The sequence below is a fragment of the Phascolarctos cinereus genome, unplaced genomic scaffold, assembly GCF_003287225.1.
Source record: "Phascolarctos cinereus isolate Bilbo 61053 unplaced genomic scaffold, phaCin_HiC Scaffold_1;HRSCAF=81, whole genome shotgun sequence".
In the NCBI taxonomy this organism is placed as follows: Eukaryota; Metazoa; Chordata; class Mammalia; order Diprotodontia; family Phascolarctidae; genus Phascolarctos; species Phascolarctos cinereus.
Window position 1 is genome coordinate 146121778 of NW_027555514.1, and position 26299 is coordinate 146148076.

Below are 26299 nucleotides of genomic sequence, written 5' to 3' on the forward strand. Positions count from 1 at the left end.
AATTTACCATTACTTTTAGAAGTTTTGTCACTACTATAGGCATAATGAAAGAAGCATAGTGAATAGAGAGCTAGCCTCAGACCAAAGGAGACTTGGGTTCAAATCATGCCTCTGGCACCTATTGGCTATGTGACCTGAGGCAAGCCACTTAACCTACAAGTTGCAGAGAATATGCTGACTTAGGCTGGAGGAGTCTAATATATCAGTATATTTTGGCCCAGCTTCTATCCATTGAAAAATAATAACACAAGGTCCAACCTGCTTTTCATTCATTCACTTATTCAGCAAATATTTCCTGAGACCATCTATTCTATTCAATGGTCTGTGTTAGGTGGACAGCCAGGAAGCAGAATCCCAAAAAGACATGGGAAAGATCTGAGTACCAGGAAGTAAACCACAGCTCAGTCTGTAAAGGATACCTTCCAAGTGTGAGAACTCCAAATGATCAATCAGTGATAAAAGGGAGATTATCTTTCAAAATGGAAAAGTACTTTACAGTTGACAATTAGGAGCCATTAGACTCTAGAGATTCTAGACCTGAGATCTAGGAACTGTTTTTTAAAGTATTTTGATAACTGTATTTCAATATTTTTAGTTTGCTTTGTAATCCTATGTATTTTATTTTATGTGTTTAAAAGCAGTATTCCGAGAAGGGATCCATAGATTTCACTAGATTGTCAAAGGGGATCCATGATATACAAACAAAAAGTGAAGAAGCCTTGCCTTAGAGTCTGTGAAAGGAACTGTGAAGTTGTTGGGGGCTGAGGGCAATATGACCTCCTCTCCTCACAAAGGGTCTTCTTTCCATCGCAGGTGTATATGAATCCCGGCCAACTCTGCTCCTTCATCTAGAGGATTTGCTGAGTGGCCCTGGGTGCAGAAACACTTTACTGGGTTTTCCTCACCTCCATTATATCATCCCTTGTGTTTCCTTGTTACCTGAGCTTCATGAAAGCTCTTCCTTTCTCACGTGGGTTGTATTTCTGCTAATTTGTTTGTTGGTAGAAGAGCGATATAGGGAATGGAAGATGATGGAAAAAGAGTTTGGGGGCCATTGACCAATTTCCTAAGAAACAGAATCACAGTAACATTGTACTGTGCGGGCAACAAAGTTATGCTATCACAGCATTAAAGTTTGGGTGGGTTTTTTTTTTCATCATTTAAGGTAAAAGTTTTATATGCCGACATTTTCTTTTTCCATCCTCCGTGTTCCTGCCCCATACAGCCTCTCCATTAGAACCCACTACTGGCCTTTAGTCCCTCCCCTCATTGTATTTACCTTAGCCAAAAGAAATATCATAGGAGCACATATTTAGAGCTGGAAGGAATCTAATGGACCATTTAGTCCAATCCTCATTCCATAGATGAGGAAATTGAGGCTCTGAGAAGTGACCTGTCTAAAGTCAACCAGCTTGAAAATGACAGTAGAATTTGAATCAAGGTCTCTGCCTTCATGCTGTAGCTATCAATAAATATTTAATCAACAAAATTTGTTAAGCATCTACTATGTGCCAGGCTAAGTGCTGGGGATACAAAAAGAAGCAAAAGACAGTCCCTGTCTTCAAGCAGCTTGCAATCTCATCTGGTCCAAATGAATGTGACTTGCTATCTTTTTTTGCAAACTAAAGAAAATCTTTCTTTGCAGATTGCCTTGGAAGAGAAAAACAACATGTTGCCTTCTGGGGTTTACACAACAGCGATTCAGCGCCCGAATGCCTACATCCCAGATGCAGAAGCCACATTGCCCCTACCCAGGCCTTATGGCCGAGCTCCTCCATTCAAGCCATCTGAGCCTGGTTCCAATATGAGGCACATAAGAAAGCCTACTATAAAACCAATTGAAATCTGAATATGTGAACAAGAAATGGCCGTAAGGCTAAATTTCCTAATGACTTCAAGCAGGCTTCCATTAATCCCACAGCTAGGAAACTATGAGCAAAATAAGTCAGTGGGTCTTTCACAATACTGGGCAAATAGGAACAAGGACACACAATTCACTCATTTTAGGTCCTACAAAGGAAGCCTATTACTATCCAAAAACCACAGATGTACTTAATTTGCCATCTCTATAGAATTTAGAATTGCAGCTAAAATTTTGACAAAGTATTTTGATCATTTAGTTATTATTTTCCAATTTGTATGCTGACCACTGTTTAGGTTAAGTCTGTCTTCAAACATGATCCTACAGCTAGAATCAGAGAGAAAAATCAGCATTTTTTCCAAAGAAAATCAAATAAATTGAATCTAGTATGGTATATTTTTTAAAATTAAAAATATATAAATTAAACAGTACTATACTTGTTCTTTGGGGAAATGTGTATCAGTATAGTTAGTGGGGAGGTGAAACTAAATATTTGTATTTTAAACAATGTAAAAGTATGTAGTTTATTCCTAAGACTTGATAGGTAAATACTATTTAGGTTAATTTAAATCATTTTAAAATCAGTAGGAAAGCATGATATGTAAGGAATATTATAATAAATCCTTTGGCAAAGTCAAGAATCTTTCTACAACAAAAACAATCTCTTTGAAATGTATCTGTTTTATAAATCCAAATTTTTCATATGTGAAAGGTTTTTAAAAAAGCACTTCTGTCCCTCTTTTTGGTCCCTGTACAAAAAAAAACCCAAAAACTAAATGGCTATTTGGACAAGTTCCCGCATTCTGGTGCCAGATGCTTTCATAATTTTAATAAATTCAATGGATGCTTATAAAGTGCCTACTGTGTGCAAAGCACTGTGCTAGGCCTCAAGGGAGATACACAGATACATAGGATAGTTCCTTCTTTCAAAGGGTAGTAACAGTAGAGATATACTACTAGAAACTCTATTAGAAGAGATAAGATACATACATACATACATACATACATACATACATACATACATACATATACATATATATATAATATATATATATATATATATAAACATATATGTATATAAATCTAACTATAACACAAAATAGAATGTGACCAATGCACAAGATCCAAAGCAATATTAAGGCTCAGGAGAGGGAGAGATCTTTTTCAGCTCATGAGTCATAGGATGCCATATTGACAGTTGGAAAGGACCTCAGAGATTATCTAGACTAAGTACTTCATTTTATAGACTAGGGAAGTTTTCTTGAGGAGGGAAGCAAGTGGGATGAGGACATTCCATGTTGATTCTCCAATACAGAGCCAACACATGGCAATGATTAGGGTAATCATTTACCCTGAGGGAAAATTCCCATCCAAAAAAAAACCCAAAACACCAAAACTCAACAATGGAGCAGAGTGCAAATTAGGAGGCAAGTAAGAATGTAAATGGGAGTCTGAGCCAGGGCAGAAATAAGGAGTTTCTTCAGAACACCAAGATCCAATGAACTGAGTGAGACGTGTAGAAAAGTGGGTTGGAATAGAAGCTTCAAGCCATAAGTGTATACCTAGAAATCAGGAAAAGTAGGGAAAAATCAAGATGGTGGAGTAGCAGGAAGTGGAACCAGATTCTCCCACACAACTGCTCCACAAAGATCTAGAAAATGTATCAGACTGAGTCCTGTCCAGAAAATCCAATAAAAAGTCACAATGAGTGACTCACCAGGCTGGCCTAGGAAGACAGATAAATCCACATACTCTGGGGACAGGTTTTAGCCAGATGCAGTTGCACACAAAGCATTCCAGCGCAGAGATGGATGGAGTGCTGAGGATGTGCATCAGGGTAAGAAGAGATCCCACACCCACACAGAGGTGCCTGACCTTGTTCAAGCTGAAGGAACAGGTAGGTACCCACTGGCAGCTCTGTTGCTCACTACCCAGTTTCTGGGCATGGATGCAGCACAGACTGATGAGAGGGAACCTAGCTGAGGAGCTGTAGGCCTTAGGCAGTGTACTGAATAAGGAGCAAGTTCAGAAGCAAGTAGTTGCTGTGTGGCTCTAAATCCAGGAATAAATTGGACTAGAGGTCTCAGTTCTAGCCTACAACCTGGAATCCTGCAAGGGAATAACCAGGGCAGGAATCCAAGACTGTTAGGGGAGCACTCGAAGCTTACAGGATCCCATCCTGATCTGTCTCTGAGTTCATGGAACGATACAACAACATTCCCGAGAAACCAGCAGGACCCAAGCGTACACAAGCTCAGTCGAGACATTTTCTTCAGAAGGGCACAGAGCCCGGCCTTTACCTAAAGACTAAAGTCAGAAGGTGGCTGGAAGAATGAACAATCCAAAGAAGAATCTTTCTACAAAGAGCTGTTATGGTGACGGGGATACTCAAGATGCAAACCCAAAAGAAAACAACTTCTAAACATAGGAAAAGTCCCCAAAGAGAACACAGGCTGTACAAAATTTAACTAGAATTCCTAGAAGAAATGACGCTAGAGGGTTTTTTTGTTTTGTTTTTTACAAATTTAAAAACAATTTTGTAAAAGGAATTTTCCACCAGAAGAAAAAATTGGGAAAAAAAAATTGTAGAAGAAAGAACTGGAACTAGAATTAGTGACTTGATACAACAGATACCAAACCTTAACCCAACAACAAACTCCTTGAACATTACAGTGGACCGAATTAAAGTTAATCACCCCATAAAACAATAAGACATATAAAAAACAAAATCCAAAGACTGAAAAAAATAGAAAAAATTTGAGGTATCTCACAGCCAAAACAAACCTGGAAATCAGATCAATGAGAGACAATTTAAGAATCATTAGACTGTTTGAAATCCACAACTGAAAAAAGGGCCTAGACATATTAAAACAAACAAACAAACAAACGTAAAAAGATCTACCTCTCTTAGAAACAGAGGCAAGGAAGAAATAGAATCTACTGGTCACCTCCTGAAAGAAACACCTAAGTGAAAACTCCTAGTAAACAAAATCCAGAGCTTACAAGTCAAAGTAAAAATAATTCAGGCAGCCAGAAAGGAAAGAATTCAAGTACTAAGGAGCCACAGGATCACACAGGATTTAGCAGCTACCCCTAAAAAGAAGAAGAGAGCTTGGAATACAACATTCCAGAAGACAAAAAATATAGGCTTAAAACCAAGAATAACTTATCCAATAAAGTTGATTATAATCTGGGGAGGGGTGGGGGGAGGGAGGAGGGGACAAAGGGGAAGGGCAGAGAGTGAAGAGATGGTTTTTTTAATGAAATAGAGGTCTTCTAAGCATTCCTGATGAAAAGATCCAAGATGTATAGAAACGTTGAAACTGTTCAAAGGAGGGAAGAATACACACAAACACACACACACACACACACACACACACACACACACACACAGCTGGGTACAGAAATACATTTCACTCAACAGGGAAACGGGATAGAAGGCACACTGCTCCAGGATAAGCTATGCTGAAGAAATAAAGTTAATGCTTCCTGTATCTGCTAAAACCTGGTTTTGCAGATGGGCAGACTACCCAGAGTTTCTCATGTTCTGGTGGTTTTGATTCAGGCCAGAGTAAGTCCAGGTTACATTGCAATACATGTTCCAGTTCCTAAGAAGAATATAAGGAGATCTTTCAGGAATACAACAACAAATTGATCCAGAGAGTCAGCAAAGATATTAATGATTAAAATGTTGCTGGAACACTGGGTAGCCCATGTTTCATATAAGTTATAGGATAATAGCCTATTAGAGTTGGAAGGCACCTCACAGATCATTTACCTGGCCAAGACTATTTTCTACATCACTACCGACAAATGGTCACCCAGCTTCTATCTGAACTACATTGATGGGGACCTCTGCTAAAGGGATTCCAGATGATAAAGTACCAAGTGAATGGCACAGACAACACATGCTACAAGTTTAGATGAAGAAGTGCATGAAATCTCTCTAGGTCTGAGTGATCAAGGAAAGTTTCATGGATAAGGCAGGGATACAGATGGGCCTAAATGGATAGCATTTCGACTGAGATGAATGAGATGTTTCTGCATAAGGCCAAAGAGGCAGAAATGGAAGCATATGGCCTTGTCAAGGGATAGTGAGATGATTCATCTGTTTAGTGCGAAGAACTGGGTTGGGAAATGGTGGACACTAAGGCTGGGTAGGTACAGTTGCGTCAGATTACAGAAGATCCTGAATGTCAAGCTAACAGGGAATCATCGTGGCAGGGAACAACATTGAGCAGGGAATAAAAGGATGAAAGCTTAACCTATAATCAGTATATAGGACAGACTAGAATGGAGAGAGACTGAGGGCAAGAATCCAGTTAGCAAGTTATTACAAAAATATAAGGTTAAGACAATGACATAATGAAAATACAATAGTGGCAGTGGAATGGAAAAGAAAGGAGGAATCAAAAGGACATGAGAGAGGGAGGAATCAAAGAAAACAAGCATTTTTAGCTTGAGTGACTGAGAATTGACATAAAGGGGTCAAATGGGGAGGGTGGTTCATAGAATGTTGGGAGGGAGAGATAATGCATTTGGAAAAGCAGTCAGATGAACAGGATGATTTCAGAAAACCCTGTAAATACTTATGTGAACTGATGCAAAATGAAGTGAGCAGAACCAGGAGAATGTTGTACAATGTAATAGCAATATTGTACAACAATCAACTGTGAATGACTTAGCTGTTCTCAGCAATACAATGATCCAAGACAATTCCCAAAGACTTATAATAAAAAAAATTCTATCTACCTCCAGAGATAGAACTGATAGGAGTCTGAATGCAGATCAAAGCATACTATTTTTCACTTTATTTTTTGTGTGGATTTTTTTTTGTCTTTTTTTTCACAACATGACTAATATGGAAATATGTTTTGCATAATTGCGCATGTATAACCTATATCAAATTGCATTCTCTCTCAAGGAGAAGGAATGGAAGGAAAGGGGGGGGTTAGAGAATTTGGAACTCAAAATTTAAAGAAAATTAATGTTAAAAATTGTTTTTACATATAATTAGGAAAAAATTAAATACTCAAAAAAGAAAACAAGAAAAGCAGTCAGAGCTAAAAATAATAGATTTGGGAATCATCTGAATAGAGATAATCACTGAAGCCAAGACGGTGTATGATTTCCTAAGGCAGGGTTCTTAATATGGAGTCTGTGAATGTGGTCGTGGTTGTATTTTTTATAATATATTTTGACAGCTGCATTTTGATGTAATTGATTTCCTCTTATAATCCAAGATATTTTGATTTAAGTATAGTATTTAAATATAGTATTCTGAGAAGGCTTCCATAGGCTTCATCAGACTGTCAAAGGAGCACAATGTACCAAAAAAAAAGTGAAAAACTTTTGTCCTACCTGGGGAAAGCATGTAGAGAAAAGCAGAGCCCTAGGAAAGAGACTTGGGCAATGCCCACAAATCAATACACAAAAATAAAATGGAATTTCTAGAGCGATAATGAAGGATCTGGACAACTAAGGTCATACAGAAACACAAAGGCCAAGAGAGAACATAATTTAGATAGTCATACATCCTGGCTTTTTCAAAAGAGCTACAATTCAGTACAAACAAAACACCAAGGATCTCCTAGACAAATGTTTCAGTGGACTTTTAATATCAAGATTTGTCTAAATAGACATTTTATGAACACTACAAAAAAGTCAACAGTATAAAATTAAATAAAAGCTCTCTGCAATCATTTCAATTACAAACTCCAAGTGTACAATATACAAACATTACAGATTATTCTACATTGGAAAGAAAGGCAGCTTTAATTAAATACAATCAATCAAAGAAAAAATTCCTAAACTCAAAACCAAGTTTTTATATTAAATGTGTAACTTTTCCTTTTTTAAAAATCATATATTATCTACAAAAAAGGTCACTTATTTGTTTTTTTCTTACCCTATTCTCCATATTTTCAATATATTTTATTCCAAGTTAAAATTTTTTAAACCCCCAGCCATTCTGGATCCAGTCACCACATAACTATTCTCAAGCCTCCATTTTTTCTTCAGAAAATAGACAGTACAGGCGCTGGAGAAGCTCTTCTTCGAACAGTATCCGGAAGGTCATTTACCTGTTCCCTAGATCTTGTCCTGATTTTCTATACGTATGCCTTTCATCTTCTGTTCAGATGGGGAAGAACTGAAGCAATTTAGGCCAATGTTTTTGAGCACCTCTTGAAATGTTCAGCCTCTTGGAAAGGGCTCTCCTTCCCCCAAATGGAAGTCATTATTTACTTTTAGTGATAGGCCCTGAGCTCTATACCACCTAGATGAGTAGAGCATCTGGGAATTTTTCCTTAATGCAAATATTTCTAAAAAACAGCTCAAAGGTCTGTTGCAAATGTTGGTGTTTTTTTTTAATAAAATGAGAAATAGTGATGGCAAATTCCTGGAGGTCAGTTGTTGTCACAGCTCTTTTATAAGTTCAAGAGGATTGTGGTTTGTTTCAGTGCTGCTTCCTCTACAAATTTTGTGTCCACACTGTCACATCCTTCAAAGGGATTCAGAGCTAGAGAAAATAAAGGAGGAGGTTATTGTGAGCCTCTGGCATTTAGGCATGTGGCCTTCCAACTCTTGCATTTAGTGTAAGTTATAATTCAACTCAGAGAATTTCAGAGTTGGAAGAGCACTCTCTGGGGTTATCTAGTCCAACCCAAGCAGGACTCATTCAGAAAATTCTTAATCAAGGCACCATTGTAATCATGAGGTATTTTGAAAAAGGAAATTTTTTTTTTCTAGGCAATGGGGTTAAGTGACTTGCCCAGGGTCACACAGCTAGTAAGCATTATGTGTCTGAGCCCAGATTTGAACTCAGGTCCTCCTGAATCCAGGGCCAGTGCTCTATCCACCACGCCACCTAGCTGCCCCTTGAAAAAGGAAAGTTGCACAAGATCAAATGTTAAATAAAACCCAAGCAGAAAGCAGGAAGTCCCTCTAATATATCCTCAAACATGGCTACCAGCCTCTACGTGAAGAACTCAAGAGATGGGGAATTCATTCCTTAGTGATAAAAACTACTCTGCTCTTGGATTGTTCTAATTGGTTTTTTTTCCCTTTTTTTCTTTTTTTTAAAATTTTTCTTTTAAAAATTTTTTTTTCCATATGCTTTTGAGTTGAAAATTTTTCTCCCTTTTTCTCCCCCCCACCCTCCCCAAGACAGCGCACAATCTGACATAGGCTTTACATTTACATACCCATTAAACATATTTTCACATTAGTGAAGTTGTAAGTAAAAATTTAAACCAATAGGAGGAACCATCAGAAAGATGAAACAAAACTCAACAGAAGGTAAAAATAAGTGAGAGCGATTCAACTTCCATAGTTCTTTCTTTGGATATGGACAGCATTTTCCATCCCGAGGCCTCTGGAGATGTCTTAGATCCTCGTAATGCTGAGAAGGGTTCGGTTTAACATTCCTAGTCATTGAACAACGTGGCTGCTATTATGTACAAAGTCCTCTTGGTTCTGCTCACTTCACTCAGCATCAGACCATATAAGTCTTCCCAGGTTTTTTCTGAAGTCAGCCTGTTCATCATTTCTTATAGCACAATAGTATTCTATTACATTCATATACCACAACTTGCTCAGCCATTCCCCAATTGACGGGCATCCTCTCAATTTCCAATTCTTTGCCACCACAAAAAGACCTGCTATGTATATTTTTGTACATGTGGGTCCTTTTCCCATTTGTTTGATCTCTTTGGGATATAGCCCTAGAAGTGCTATTGCTGGATCAAAGGGTATGCACATTTTTGTAGCCCTTTGGGCATAGTTCCAAATTGTTCTCCAAAATGGTTAGATCATTTCACAACTCCACCAACAATGTATTAGCGGATTGTTCTAATTGTTTAGAATGATTTTTCTGAAACAGGACCAAAGTCTACCTATCTACACTTTCCACTAACTAGACCAAGTTCTGCATTTTGGGGCCAAGCTTTTCAGAAGAATTTTAGTCTCTATTTAGTAAAGGTTATGTACACAGAATAAAATAGCACTTCATGTATAACTTCCAATCTAGGTGTTTTAAAGATGGAGAAACTGAGGTAGTAAGAAAGTTAAGGCTTCATCCAAAGACTTTGTGTGGGAAAGAGCATGAAATAGCCAGGAGACTCAAGCTCAGTTCTGGCTTTGCCTCTGACTTAGGACCACAGATTTAGAAGGGATCTCAAGGGCCATCTAATCCAACCCCCTAATTTTGCAGATAAGGAAACTGAGGTCCAAAGAGCTTAAATGACCTGCAGAGGGAGCAAATCTGTACCACCTGGGGCAAGTCACTGAAATCCTCTGAGCTTGAGTTTTTCCTTCTGTAAAATAAATACACTTTGACTAGATGATGTCTCAGCGCACTGCAAGGTCTAACATTCTCTGATTTGTATGTGTCTAAATAGAGAATAGAACTTGGATTTCAGCTTTTGGACAAAGCAGAAGCATGATGCCTTCCTACCTGGACATTAAATAGACAGAAACAGGTAGAACTGAATACAGAACGAAGAGTACCTTGACGAGCAGTCTCCAGCTCTGTCAGTACTTCAATCAAATAATTCAGAGGCAGGAATTCAATAAGGAATGATGACTTGTCCATTGTAGAATTTCGAGACTAAAAAAGAAATCATTCATAAGATTAGTTTGTTCTGAAGGTTAACCGCCCCTTTAAGTCAAGTAGTTAGAACCAATGAAAACTACGCAAAAGTGGTATCAGCTGCACCAGGAGGTACCAAAGGTTTCTCAGCCCTAGAGGTTTATAAGCAAGCACAGGAGGCGAGGGCCTTTGGGGGCTGTTCAAACTCTAAGGATTCTGTGAATATCTTAACTGACAACTCGGATCCAGGCAGACTTACTTTAAACTTTGAAGAGGCATCAGTATGGCTACTTCCTTCAGTAGTACAGATCAGAACCCCATTCATGCATGACTCATCCATTGCCACAGGGAGTCCACCGAAAGTGCTTGGTTCATCAAATCTTAACATTACATGGATATCAAAGGAAGACACAGGCTATGTATTTGTCACCCTTCAGTTGTGCTGCATGGCCCCCTCACTGCCCTTTCTAGTTGCACATTTAGAGTTATAGAATCATAGATCTAGAGTGGGAAGGGATGTCGCTTTTTATAGTTTTACATTCAGCACTTCTGTGAAATTCTTTGTTAGCAATGGGCTCAGCCTATCTATGTCCACTATATAACTCTCCCTTGTCTCTTTGGATGACCTATAATTTTAATTTTTCAGAGACTGAAATAATTCATACTTATTAAGGAGAGAGAGGGGGGAGAGAGAGACAGACAGACAGACAGATAGAAATATTTATTGAGTGATTTCTGTGTGCCAGGCCCTGTGCTAAGCACTGGGAATACGAACACAAATATAACAGGGTTTTGGCACGTTCCTAGACCAGCCATGTGGAAGACTCCAGGGAACTGATCCTGTGAGACAGACTTGATGACATTCTACACTGGCCTAACCATGTAGATGGGACAGAAGCCTCTTTCCATTGGCTGCATAGCTGAAACTATTTGAGTCTTTAAATCTACTTAAGACACAAGCTCTCTCTTTTCCAGCAGTGTCCAGGGGCAGCAGAGGCACCATAGAGTAAGCTGGGGAAAAGGGCCTAGGACTAGCGGTGGGAAATCTGCAGCCTCAAGGCCACATGTGGCCTTCTAGGTCCTTGGGTGTGGCCTTTTGACTGAGTCCAAGTTTTACAGAACAAATTCTTTTATTAAAAGAGGTTCCCCACCCCTGGCTATGCCCTAGGCCCTAGGGTATCACCTTCTCTCCCTCCTTCCCATCCCCATTCCCCAGGCCCTGTGACCCTGAGAAGTGGGTTTGGGGATTTGGTGTTGTTTTATTTATCCTTTTCAGTTCTAGATGCAAAGACTGAAATCCTGGATCTAGGACCTCAAACTAAGGGAATCTTGGATTCCAAGCCAGATGTGGCAAACAGTTTTGCAATTACAAGAGTTCTAGGAAACCAGGATGTCAGGAAATAAGTCCATCAGGATTTGGACTTGAATTCTGTGGGACTAATGCTACGTAGAAAGTGAGTTAAACATGACTAATGTGCAAATATGTTTAATACAATTGTACATGTATAGACTATATCAGATTGCCTGCCATCTTGGGGAAGTGGAGGGAGGGGGAGAAAATTTAGAACTCAAAATCTTATAGAAGTGAATAGTGAATACTGAAAACTAAAAACAAATAAATAAATAAAATTGAAAAATAAAAAAAAAAGAAAGTGAGGTGAATTGTGAGGCTAATCCCATTCCTCTCTCTGGAGACTGAGTAGACATAGAGGGGACTGTTCACCCAGTTGTTGGGGTGGGGATGTTTGCATGTTCTTGTTGTGCCTTTGAAGGAAATATTCCTTTGTGAAAGCCAATCTGGCTGTTAAAGGGCTAAATGGAGCTGAGGTAGTAGGGCCCCTAAAATTGGGGAACACATTCTAAAGGCACGGCCCAATGGCAGAGATAAAGAGGTTACCCCAATCTCCTAGAGCTACAGGAGTGACCTTTGGGGAGGCGTAAGGTAATATACCTGGCCTTTAGGCAGTGGGGGCCAAAGTAACGCCCATTAGATGGGTCACTATTGCAACAGAATGACCCCCACCTTTCCCTTCTCTACTTACTCTCCTCAGGAGTCCTCCATAAACAATTCCCACCACAGCCTGTAAATGAAAAATCTCTACCCTCTAGCCCTTCTTGAGTAACCTCCCTGCTTCTGAAAATAGGAATAACTACAGATCTCAGGGATTTTGTGCCCAGCCAACCCACTGCCAGAAGTTGTTATACAAGCAAAAGGAAAAAAAAAACAGTTCTAACATTATAAAAGGAACATTACATTCCAATGGTAAAGACAACATATAAAATGGAGCTGAAAAGGGAGTAGAGGAGGTACCAACAGGAAAAGTGGAAAAGTCTGGAGACTCAGAAGCAGAGAGAGGAGAGAAGGGAGCTGTGGCTGCCTTGGACACTTCTTCAAATGGAGGTTCCAAGGCAGGAACTCATTTGGGAGGAAGGGGCCAGCCACAGGGTGGGAATCATCTTCAGAGTAAGAAGGCAGTTGGAATGGGGGTAGAAAAATCCAGAGAGTCAGGAGCAGAGCTGAGAGAAAAGGACAGATCTTTGTTCACGGAGAAGCTTGGGTTTATCATTAAAAGCTCTCTATGATTTACCAAAGGATTCAATCCACTTCTAGGCCCACCCGACTTTCCATTTGCAATAGTTTATCCACCCACTTTACTGTTCATTTGCAATATTTATTCAAGATATTAATTACTGACAGGCTAGCTTTACAGGCTGTCCTTTCAATTGCATAATACAATCTGGATAAGAAGCATTTTTCCTCCCTGGGTAGTTAAGCCAAACTCTGGAGTGATTGTGGTTCTTTAAAGAGGACCTTTAATGTTCATAATCTTAATTCGATCAGCACAACATAATCAAGAGAGGAACATCTGGAGGGTCTTCTACCTTTTCCATTTGGACTCTGGTAGGCATCCTACATGAAAGCAGCTAAGACCTTCTGAGAAATATGTGTCCCTGTTGTATGCCTCACTACTGATATTCTCACTATAAACAAAACTAGTAAACCAAGGCTGGAGCTCAATGGAGTTTAGAACTAAAGAAACAAATAGAATATTTGGTTTTAGAGATGATCAAAAGAAAACAAGAAGGGGCAGCTAGGTGGTACAATAGAGCTCTGGCCTTGGAGTCAGAAGAACCTAAATTCAAATCTGGCCTTGGACACTTGATACTTTCTAGCTGTGTGACCCTGGGCAAGTCACTTAACCCCGACTACCTCACCAAAAAGAAAAAGAAAAAAAAGAAGAAGAAGAAGAAAACAAGAAACATCACTTCATGGGACATTTGATCATGCCCCATTGCAGTGCTCATGATGGGGATTTCCAGAAAGATCACCATGAAGATAATTGCAGCCTGTGCTTATTGCAAAGGATGCAAAGGATGCAAAGGATGTGCTTATTGCAACATTTATTGTAAAGGATGAAGAGGCAGAGAAAGACAATATTCCCTTGTATTTAAAGCCTTCAAAGTAACTCAAAATGTTCTTTTACAATCTGTGATTTCAATGCAATAAACAAATAGGAATAGGTAAAGACAGCAAATAATATGGTGGAAAATACAAATTTGGAATAAAGAATGAAAAAGGTGAGAAAACTACATACTCCAAAATGAGTCTCACATCTATTTATCGAAAATATTTTTTTTCAAAAGAATTATAAGGTACTAGATATGGAGAGCAATGAACAACATGTTAAAATGGAATTTATTTTAGTTTAGCAGAAAGGAAATCACTCCTTCATTTTTTTCCCCCTCTGGGCTCTGCTACTCATCCCCCAACTTCTTTCTCCACCACTCCCCAGCAGCCTTCTCATCCTGGAAGATCCCTACACCCTTGTGGCCCTTTCTTCTGATTGGTCAGTTCCTCCTAGAACTTCTATTTATAGGAAGAGTCCAGGCCAGTCATGTCCACTCCTTCATCCCTCTCTGGACTTCACTCCTGACCATGCCCCAGTGTAGGTATGTTCTCTCCCCACCTTGCATTTCAGCTTCCTTTTATGTGTTATCTTCCTCCATTCCAATGTAAGTTCCCTGAGGGCCAGGACTAACTTTATTTTGTTTCTGTTTGCATTCCCAGAGTTTATCACACTACCTGGTACACAGTAAGTGATTAATAACTGCTTGTTGACTTGTCAGCTTGACTCACTATTGATACAGGAGTCATTCCTGAACTAGCTTTTTTTTGTATAGTCAGACCTCAATTTGTTAAAGATCAAAAATCAGAAAAAGCTAAAAGAATCTTTTTAAATATTAAGGAAAATATAATATACAATTATAACTATCTACCTAGTAAAGTGAATTCTTGATAACAAAAAAATAAGATATAGATAGAAGAAAGGAGATACACATCAATTATAATTATTTCATACAAAAGTTTAACATATATAATTTAATCAACTGACATGAAGAAAAGACAAAAAGAGCCTAAAAATATAAGGAAACACTTGACTTACCAAATAGAGAGATATGGCAGCCAAGGAAAAACACTGTTTTAAAACATAACCTTTTTTTTTTTGTAAAAATGGTAGAAGATTATAAGCAAGGTCAACCAGTAACACAGAGAAACAATAGAGAGTAAAACTACTTTAAAGAAATATTGCTGGTGCAGCTAGGTGGTGCAGTAGATAGAGCCCTGGCCCTAGAGTCAGGAGGACTTGAGTTCAAATACGGCCGCAGACACATGATACTTACTAGCTGTGTGACTCTAGGCAAGTCACTTACCCCTAATTGCCTCATATTTAAAAAAAAAAAGAAAGAAAAAAAGAAACCTTGCTAAGAGACCCAACTAAGAAAGTCATCCTTAACTATGAAAATGGAACAAGGATAAACAAAAGTAAATTGGAAAAGATCTGTAAAGATTTTTTAAAAAAGTATTCATCATCAAAAAGTTGGGGTTACCACAGTTCTATAATATTACAATAAAATATCTTCTGTGCATACATCTAAATTATGCAAAATTAACTGAAATGCATAACAAGAGAGATAACTTTTATCAATGACCCTGAAATCATTATTATCAGGTGAGGCTTATAAAAAAAAAAGGGAAGAAATATGTTCTCCAAAGGTGTTTGCCACTGTCATGGAGGAAATCCAGCACAAAGTCCAAGCTGCTAAAGGATCCACTAATGATGGTGAGATTTCCAAGATGCTCCTGTATGCAATCACCAAATGCTTAGTTATATCAAACCCCCAAACACTGCAGAGGCTACTAAATGAGATTCATAACCATTCTGAAAAATTTGTCCTCTCTCTCTACCCAGGAAAACCAAATGGAGGAAGAATACCTGTTGTCTAGATCAGCACTTCTTAAACTGGTTAAGAAGTGCTGAAGATGTAGCAAGTGGAAGAGGTTTAAGAAGCCCTGGTAGATCATGGACAGGTAGATGAACAACTAGAAAACTCAAACATCAGGATGTGTGTCTTGAATAGTCTTTGCAAATGGACACTAAGTTGGGCACAGAATTAAACGAGAGGTGGAAAGGCAGTCAATTGGTCTTTGGGAAACTGGAAAGTTTTTTTAATGACTCCAGAAAGAAAGAAGAAATGAAGAAAAGGCCATCTTTTTAATGCTGCATTCCATGGCAGGGCAGCTAGGTAGTGCAATGGACAAAGTGCCGGCTCTAGAACCAGGAAGACTCAGCTTCCTGAGTTCAAATCTGTACTCAGACACTTCCTAGCTATGTGACCCTGGGCAAGTCACTTAACCGTGTTTGCCTCGGTTTCCTCATCTCTAAAATGAGCTGGAGAAGGAAAGGGTAAACTACTGTAGTATCTTTGCCAGGAAATCCCCAAATGGGCTCATGAAGAGTTTGACATGGCTAAAATAACTGAACCACAAAAAACCCATGACTGTGAGTGATGGAACATTACAGTCTCCAAAAAAGTTGAAAGGAATATAATTCAAAGGTAATGGAGGAGTACACAGTGATTTTGAGTAGGCCATGAAACATAACGCTAACCGAAATATGAAGAACCAGAATAATGGAATGTATAAATGTATAAATGAAACAACAAAAGTGCTAGGTACTAGGTAAGAACAAAGGATGATTAATGGATAGTTGTGTGCTCCACTGGTATTTTTTTTTTTAGGCCATTGGGGTTAAGTGACTTGCCAACAGTCACACAGCTAGTAAGTGTCAAGTGTTTGGTCTGAGGCCAGATTTGAACTCAGGTCCTCCTGACTTCAGGGCCGGTGCTCTATCCACTGCGCCACCTAGTTGCTCCCTGGTATTTTCATAAAGTCAAGAAAAAGAGAGTAAGGTACCTGGAACTATGGGTATACTTCCTGTTGTGAACTTATGGAAAGACACTGACAAAGTTGCACAGTGTGGGAAGGCATTGATGGATCTATATCATGGGGTCACATCAGTGAGACTACAAATTCATTTGAGTATTTTAAGTAACAACATTGATTTTTTTTTGTAATCTTTGGTATTCTCCCTCTACCTTGAAACTAGATAACTCACGGTCCTCAAACTTGTCCCCTGTAGCATGGACCTTCTCAGTATATATGCCTGGTCTGGTCCAGCTGTTTTTCCTATCTTGGTTTTCTTAAGTGCCACTTCTATTTACTTGCACAGTAAGTACCTCAGAGGGTATATGGCAGTTCCACTATCACTGATGAAGAAAATAATTTGCTATAATCATCTTGACAGATTTATTCTGCTTTTCATCTTTTTGGTATCCTTCCAGTTTCATTCTTCTACATTCTCAGGATCTGGCTCATAGTCTTTGACTATATTTTTTGTAACCTGTTTTTCCATTCCATTATATCTTACTATTTCCTGAAACAATTATGCTTGTAATCTTATGATTTTACAAAAATAATTTATATTCGAGACTGGTATTGCACTTGACTGCCATATCTTTTCTTGGCAAGAAAATCAATTGTTTGCTAATTGGAGTCATTTCAAGGTTCTTTTGGTCTCTTTGTTGTGACAACTGATTTATATCAGTTATATTTCCATAGGAAATAATGATACTCTATGTTGGAAGTCTGTTTTTTTTTAATTCATTTCCCTTTTTTTTGATGCTAAAAGCTTGTTTCAGAGGAGATGTGGTATAGTGGATATAGGGAGGTGGCCTTGAAGCCAAGAAGCACTGGGTTCAAATTTCACATCTGAAACATATGGGCTTTGTGACCCTGAACAAGACATTTACCTCTCAGCCCTCTGGGCCAATGGTGTCAAACTCAAATAGAAACAGATCCCTGCCTAGCTGCATATTGACTTAGAAAACCACAAATAAATGTTAGCTATCTCATATTACATTTTTACTTATTTTGCTTAAAGTCTCTCAATTACATTTAAATCTGTAGTGAGTCACACCTCTGCTCTAAACAAGCCTCAAAGACAGTAGGTTGCAGATAAAGCGGGGACCTGCGTTGATAAAGGGAGTTTCCTCTTCTGTGAGTTCCTTATATTAATGAAGTCACAGGACCCTTTTCCTATCCCAAACCATAATAGATCAGGTTGGAATTTTAAAAATTGCATGCCATCCATATATTTTCATTTTCATTTTCTCTTCAAATGTGATATTGAATATAGCCTTTGTTCTCTTCAGTGGATGGTCTGACTATACATAGATTTGTAAATGACTCACATTGAGAACTATCATTTTTGTTTAATTAATTAATTAACAACAACAACAACAACCACACTAAACAGCTAACATTTACATAGCATTTACTGTGTGCCAAGCCCTTTACTAACACTTAACAATTCTTATCTCACTGAGCCTCACAACAACCCTGTGAGGTAGGTACTATTATCATCCCCATTTTACAGATGAGGAAACTTAAGGCCCAGAGTCACACAGCTAGTAAGTGTCTGAGGCTAGATTTGAACTCAGTTCTTCCTGGCACTCCCTATACCACCCAGCTACCCCTAGCTATTAAGAGAGGGGTAGGATCCTGACACGTGATTTCATTGGTATAGGGAGCTCCAAGGTAAGGAAACTCCCTCTACCAATGCAGGTCAGTACCTTCTCTGCAACTGAGATTTTCAGTTTCCCAGGGTCACCAAGAAGTTCGGTGACACCTAAGACTATTGAACCAGTGTGTGCCAGAGGTAAGACTTGACCCATGTCTTCCCGGCACAGAATCCAGCGAGACAGGGGCTGTACCACACTGCCATTCACACTGGTGTGATGAATAAAGAGCTAGCCTTGGAAATAGTCTGTTAAGACATAGTAACTTAGACGTTTGCAATGCTATTCATTGTACATGATGTCCAACATTACCGGACTCTCTTGAGAAAATTATTTATTTAAATATTTATGACATCTTGGTATGAGGCATCTATGCAGGCACCCAGCCTTTGGCTACTTTCTTATTCCTGAGCCATATTTTCCCATATATTTTTCAGCCTCCTCCTCTTCCCCTGTGCCCAGCTTTCAAAAAAGTCCACAAGTATTAAACTACATGTTGATATACTTTGGAGAATTTTTGAGTTCTTAATAGAATTGTCCTACCTCCTCATTCTCTTTAGCAGATATTTTCACTTAAATGGCAATTGTTTTTATGGTCATCTTTTTTTTTGGATGAGCAAGGATGGGGGGAGGAAGGGAGAGAGCAAACATTTATTCATTGCTTACTATGTGCCAAGGTGCTTAACAAATATTATCTCATTTGATCCTCTCACCAACTAAAGGTGGGCTATTATTATTCCCACTTTAAAGTCAAGGAAACTAAGGCAGATGGAGGTAAAGTGACTTGCCAAGGGTCACACAGCTCGTGTCTGAGACTGGGTTTGAACTCACGTCTTCCTGACTCCAGACCCAGCGTTCTATCCACCGCACCACCTGGCTGCCTGCACTGTAGGATTACAAGACCAAATCCCAAGAAATAATACTTCATAGACAAACAAGTCTTAAAGATATTTTAAAACAAATTTTGAAAGCAGCAATAATGATGGATGATGTTATATAGCCCTTTAAAATTACCAAAACTCCATGAGGTAGGTTGCACAAATACTATTTATCTTATCAGTGGAGACTCTACACCTCTGAGTGATAAGTGGTCTCAAAAGTCAGTAAATCAGAGAGCCAGGAGTTATTCCCAGATCCTCTTATTCCAAATTCAGTGATCTATCCACAAACATGTATGGGATCAGATCTCACACCCAACCTTACCTGTCTCTTATGCTTCTGAAGCAACCGTTTCACATAGTTCCTTGAAATAATATGAGAATTGACAGGATGATCCCATACTTGACTTATCTTCTGCATAATAAACTGTTAAGAAGGAGAAAGTATAAGGGAAAAAAATTACCTCCTAAAAATTCATAGTCTTAACTATTTTATTCAAGTGAAGTTACTCAGAGAAAGGGACTGAAACATTAAGGCTGACAGTCTCTTGGGGACAACACTATTGCCCTCTTAGCTATGCTGTTGAATCCTGACTAAATTCTCCTGAAAATATTATATTGCAGTTGACAGAGACTGGACTGTGCAGAAGCAAGGTCAAGCACCTCTCAGTGCTTGATGCTTTTGGAAATTTGGAAGTTTACATTTCCAAATTACATGAGATACTTTTGGAAATTTGGAAATCTATATGCTAGTCCAAAGTGATTTAATTGTGAGACAAATGCACTGAATTCCAATTTTTTGCTTTTCTGCACAGAAGCTAGTGATGAGGTTTTCCTCGCCAACCATTGCTTTGGTCTTTAAACAATCATTATCAGGCTTGGAAAGTTAAGGAACCTTCCATATAGGGGAGAACTGGGCCAAAGGGAGTATCGGGGCAATATGGGTGTGTGCACAGGATACACAAAGTATGCTGGGATCCGAATGATGACTAAGTATGCTTTCCCCATCCATCTCCACCCCAAACAAGGTCACATTTCTAAAGAACTTGCCCTGGAATTTCATATTTTCCCATTATTTCTGGCTTCACTAGCTCATCTCTACCACAAAAACAAGGAACATCCTTTATAACCCTTTCACCTTCATGCTTTTCATTCTTCCTAAGACCGGAGAATACTTTTCCCTAGTGGGAAGAAAAGCTGTGGGAGGAAACATAGGTTCCATGACCTCCTGACATCACCTGGATTTAAATGACGCAAAATCATTTCCCTTACTTCTCACAATTGCTGATGTAAATATTGCACAGTTTTCTAAATTATGAAAAAAAAAACTGAACACAATGCGTATTTGTTATATTTGTATATGCGTATTTGTTATATAGGCTTTCTTGAAATTGAAATTTATTGTATATTTTGAATCCTTTCTTACGTTCTGCTGTGCACATGGCAATGCTTTTTTCCCCCTTATTTTATATGTAAGTTTTAACATTTAAGTTTATAATATATTCCTTTTTCTTTTCTTTTTGTGTATTTAAGTTTAAAAAAAAAGAAAAGGAAAAAACCCAAGTATTCATGTGAGCCATGCCAATGAGTTTTATCCATGAGAATATGTCAGAGAGTGCTGGATCTTGATACACCATCATGGATGGAGACAACAATTAGTGTGACTTCATGGAAAGGAGCTGGAAAGCAAAATAATCCAATGGCATTTAGCTAGAAATGAGCTAATGAAATGAGAAACGTCCTCTTTCCAGAAAAGAAAGGATTTCAGCATTAGGGAGGCACCACTCCAAGACATAATGAAAAAATTAAGTAAAATTCAAGATTACCGGAGGAAGACGTGCAACTATACTGAATTTAAGTTTTTCATTCTTCTCTGTGTTGTCCAGATCTATGAGACAATCAAAAAGGCCAGAAAATGATTAAAACCATTCCATTTTTAGTATTATAGACTGTTACTAAAGTTAGTATCTAAAATTTGAAAATTCATAGACTTTATAATGGTGTTCTTTAGATAACACATACCACCATCACTGTGGTCCCCACAACCTGAGAGCTTTGGAAATCACACTGGGTGACTTTATGGGAAAACAAACTTTTTAATGAACCGTTTTCCTAGAAAAAAAGTTTACATAACATGCAGAACATATGAATCCATTATAATCCAAAATGACTGATCCTGAAGATGACATGTGCAGAAATCACAGAGCCAGAGCTGGAAAGAACCTCATAGCAATCACATAGCAGATTCCTCAGGATCACAAGATCAAAGACACAGGGCTGGAAAGGACAGACATTGGAAGTCATCTAGTCCAACTCCCTGGTTTTATAGTTAAGGAAACAAAACAAAGGGGTTAAATGATTTGTCCAGGATTATACGGGAAGAGTCTAACACACTGTCAACACTTAATAAATGCTTATTGACTAATTGACTTAAATGCCTGAGATGAAATTTGAACCCAGGTCTTCATGATTCCAAGTCCAACACTCTATCCATTATAGAATTGGGGCAATAACATTTCATCCAAAAAGTTGCTGGACAGCTAGGAACAATGGAAAGGCTGTTGGATTTGGCATCAGAGGACATGGATTTGAATCTTGGATCTGCCACTTACCGCCTGTGCTGCCTCAGACATTTAACACTGATGGGCCTCAGTTTCTTCATCTCTAAAATGTGAGGGTTGGGCTAGATGGATTCTAAGGGCCCTTACAGTTATAAGTCTGCAATCATAAGTTCCTGATTTAAGATACCCTGGCTGTATACTAACACCGTCCCCTCTGCTAAGCAACACTTCAACTTAAAATGGGACTAATTCTATAATATAAATGCTAGAGCATTACTTGCGTTGATTTTATTTGAAATGAAATTCAAACAAGAAAAAATATATCTCTCTATATAACTCTCCTGTGCTTGCTTTTCTAGCATGAAGCAGCCTGATTTTGAAATGGGAATGTTAAAGAGCTGAAAGTGAGCCATTTGATGACACATTCTTGGACAACAAGCCGAGAATCTTCCTAGCCTCAAGTGCCTCTATGTTCTGTAAAGTAATCTAACTGGAGGGGAAAAATAGCTAAGAATCAAGTGAGAAATCCCTAGGGTCTCTTCAAGAGCTGAAGCAGTTTAACTTGGTTGAATTAGGAAAAAGGATTACTTCCAAGAAATGAGACACATGAAGGCTGGAACCAGCCCTCTAGCTCGATCAAATGCATTTACCTTTCAAGAGTTTCATAACCCCTTTTTCTGTAAGAAGTAGCACTTTGTCATCAATGTAGCGTAGCAAGCTGTGCAGGGGGAGACATCGGACTCCTAGGGTCATGTGCAGAGTGTGGAAGCCTATGAAGGGAAATCCAAGGAGGCAAACACAATGGAGTCAGAAGATGGACCTAGTATATGGTTAATGAAGACAGACTTTACTATATGAGGTTCAGTGTTTCAATGACAACAACTGGGGGTGTACACAAACTTCCAGATTCATCTAGTTAGTAGGGAAAGGAACATATCTCTAGAAATATTTAATAGAAAGGGTGACCCATGAAAAGGATGTCATGAAACATGTGGCAGAATGGACAAATAAAATCTGAAACCCTAAAAAGGATAATCATAAAAGTCATACTCAGGCAACCTCTGATTTATGGACATCCCCTTACTTACATATAAATGGCTACCAGGGAATGATTACCCCAAGCCAAGTGACGATAGTTTAAATCTTTCCTTCTGAGAGAATACATTTAAGATTTCGTTCTATTCTTCCCTTCCCCTTCCCATCAAAGACTTCCCTACTGTCCTTGGGCCCCTACTGCTGACAACTCCAGTCCTTATTTTTTTTAATCATTCATCCTAATGCTGACTCCAAGTATAATACTCTATCCATTATACCATTGGCTCAATGACATTTTATCTAAAAAACTTCTTGATAGCAAGGTATAATTGAAAGAATCTTGGATTTGGAGTCAAAGGACATGGATTTTAATCTTGGTCAAGGAAGAAAGAGAGAAGTAAGCTGCTTGGACTATTCCCTGGGTGCAGTATTGGTCAAAAATACTCAGGAGAGGGCCTATCATAGTCCTATAGTGAAGTAACTCACATTAATATAGAGCCTTAGAGTTTACAAAGCACTTTACACATATTATTTCATTGTATAATGTTAGGAGGGTGGATGGAAGTTCAACACTTCAATGTAATATTAATGTAATTCCAGAATACCATAACATCTAAATACATAACAGAAAAACTAAATTAATTATAGGGAGAAATGAACAGTTAAACTGTAATGGTGGGGGGCTTCAAGATACTAATTTCAGACCTAGACAAATATAACAAAAAGAAGAAAACACAAGAACAAAATTTAAAATGTGAATAGACTTTTAGAAAAGTTAGATGTGATAGACCTCTGGTAATTACTAAATGGGGATAGAAAAAAGTATACATATTTCATAACTGGCTAGGATATCTTTATAAATAATGACCATATACAAAGGCATAAGTGGCCAGCTAGGTAGTGGATTGGATAGAACACTAAGCTTGGAATCAGGAAGACTCATCTTCATTAGTTCAAATTCAGCTTTAGATACCTACTAGCTATATGACCTTGGGAAAGTCACTTAACTCCATTTGTCTCAGTTTATCATCTGTAAAGTGAGCTGGAGAAGGAAATGGTAAACCACTCCAGTACCTTTTCCAAGAAAACCCCAAAATGGGGCCATGAAGAGTCAGACATGACTAAAAACTAAAAAAAAAAATAACTTCATAAAAAACTCACAAACAAATGTAGAAAAACAAATACTATAACATAAAGGAAAGTGAAACAATACTTCCTGATGAAAGACAGACCACAATGGAATCTTCAAAGATAATAAAACAACATAAAGCCATTCCAGAATGGTTCAAAAGAAAAATAAACAAAATAAAAAATCAGATATGAATTTGTTATAAATCACACTTCTCACTACAGGAAATTAGAACTCTCAATGCAGAATTTAATAACAAATGGCAGAGAAAGAAAAAAAAATGTATACATGATAGAGAAAAGCTTTCCAAAGAAATAGAAGCTATGTAAGCTAAAACAAAAAATGTGGAACAAAAAATATTTACAAAAGTAGAAGAAAGTTTGACAGGAGAGAGGCAAAAGACAACAATGTTAGAAGAATATATGAATCCTACATAATCCAAAATGACTTGAAGATGACTTGTGCGGAGATATCATAGAACCAGAGCTGAAAAGTACCTCATATGACATCTATTCCAATCCCTTAATTTTTACAGATGAGTCAGCTAAGTGGTACAGTGGTAAGATCATTGAAACTTAGCATCAAGAAGACCCAGGTAAATTCTGCCTTGGATGTTTCATAGCTACATGACCACTAATAATTCACTTATCCTCTCAACCTCAGTTTTCTCATTTATTAAATGGAATGATAATAATGTTGTTAATCCTTCATTTTCAAAGAGAACTAATGACATCACAGGATGATGTCTTGACTTACGTGTAAATTGAATTTCAGTGAGGCAAAGTTGCTCAAAGTCCTCAGCCTCACTATCTCTTCCAGAGTCATCAAAGTCCACTGGCAAAGTCCAAAAGTCAAGATGATTGTCAGTGGTCCCAGATACAGTGGATGACCTTGGCATCTTTGATTTCTGACCAAGATCTAAGCGCTCCACAGTGTCAGCTTTAGCCACCTTCAGAGCCTTTGGAACAAATTGTTCTCATCTGCCTATTCCACTGGGGGAAGTCTTCACATGCTTGGGTTAGACACCCCCCTCCTCACCAATATGTTTGAGGCCTGTTAGTTACCCTCAGTCTGGTTTAGCCCATCTGCTGAGACAGTTTTATCAGGGCATAGTTACTGTGCACGCTAGGGCGTGGTAAGCCCTCACAACAGAGGCGCTAGTCCTCTCTGAGTACCCCATTAATAATCCTATGATAATAATAGCACCTACCTCATAGAATTGTTGTGAAGATCAAATGAGATAACATATATAAATCACTTTGCAAAATTTAAAGTACTATGTAAATATTAGCTATTATCATTATTTACAGATGAAAAAACTGAGGCTCAAGCAAGTTAAGCAACTTGACCAAGGCCACACAGGTAAAATGTTAGAGAAGGTATTTGAACCCAAGTCTTCTGGGTCTAGAGTCAATACTCTTTCCACTATATTATCCTGTCAAGGACCTAAAAACCCCTGGTTTCCTTTCAATGCATGAAATTACTGTCAAACTTTTTAAGACAGTCGACAAAGTATTAATCAAGAAAGGCCACAGATGTTTTAACACTGAGATGCTGAATAGTTAAACTGAACAATTTCAATGCCAAACAGTAAATGTTAGGGGTAGCGAGGTGATGCAGTGGATAGAGCATCAGCCCTGAAGTCAGGAGGACCTGAATTCAAATCCAGCCTCAGACACATGAGAGTCACTAGCTGTGTGACCCTGGGCAAGTAACTTAACCCCGATTGCCTCACCAAAAAACAAACAAACACTAAATGTTGCATGCAATAAGGGAAAGGATCTTCAAATATAAAGGAATGGCAATTTGAACAGCATAGGATTAATCTGCAGTTACAAGGAGAGAGATAGGAATTGAATAGTATATTCCAAAAAGAAAAGCTGTTCAAACTGTAACACAAAATGATATATCCTGCAAACCTGACCCTAGTTATATGAACCAAAAAAGAGAAGATTCTTTGACTTGCAAACACCCTAAACAACAGAAACACAAGAAAGCCAAATATGCACAATTAATAATAAAAGAATAAATAATTAAATCAATTGTCATATTCAGTTATTAATTTTAAAATTCAGAGAAAAATTGATCTATGAGATTAAAAAAAAGGAACAAAGAAAGACTATCAAGGGGATTAAAAGGGAGCAAAGGGGCTAAAAATATCAGTAACATAAAGACTCAAATGAAGGAAAAGTGGAAGATTTGAGCTGAGGTACCATGTACTAAATGTCTCAATCCCTACAACTGAATCAATATCTATTGCAGAGAAAAATAGCAGAGTGGGAGGTTTATGGATATTGGCAGAGAAGGCCAGTCAAAGATAATTTT

The 26299-nt window shown here is 38.2% G+C and overlaps 2 protein-coding genes across 6 annotated transcripts in view; one reads left to right on the plus strand and one right to left on the minus strand.

Annotated features, from left to right (window-relative positions):
- CCDC146 (coiled-coil domain containing 146) overlaps nt 1-2287 on the plus strand; it is a 181950-nt gene extending 179663 nt beyond the window's left edge. For both annotated transcript variants that reach the window (XM_020984512.2, XM_078154531.1), the window contains one exon: nt 1646-2287. In XM_020984512.2, the coding sequence (XP_020840171.1) occupies nt 1646-1849 (204 nt within the window). In that variant the 3' untranslated portion in view covers nt 1850-2287. The remainder of the gene's footprint in view (nt 1-1645) is intronic.
- Nucleotides 2288-7458: 5171 nt separating this feature from the next.
- The window catches only part of GSAP (gamma-secretase activating protein), a 114123-nt gene continuing 95282 nt past the window's right edge, over nt 7459-26299 (minus strand). For 3 of the 4 annotated variants that reach the window (XM_020984511.2, XM_020984510.2, XM_020984509.2), the window contains 5 exons: nt 22461-22580; nt 21076-21137; nt 19575-19676; nt 10370-10469; nt 7459-8381 (listed from right to left, as the gene is read on the minus strand). In XM_020984511.2, coding sequence (XP_020840170.1) covers nt 8290-8381; nt 10370-10469; nt 19575-19676; nt 21076-21137; nt 22461-22580 — 476 coding nt within the window. In that variant the 3' untranslated portion in view covers nt 7459-8289. Of the gene's footprint in view, nt 8382-10369; nt 10470-19574; nt 19677-21075; nt 21138-22460; nt 22581-26299 lie in introns of those variants that run through there. The other variant, XR_013486643.1, reaches the window with a different exon arrangement.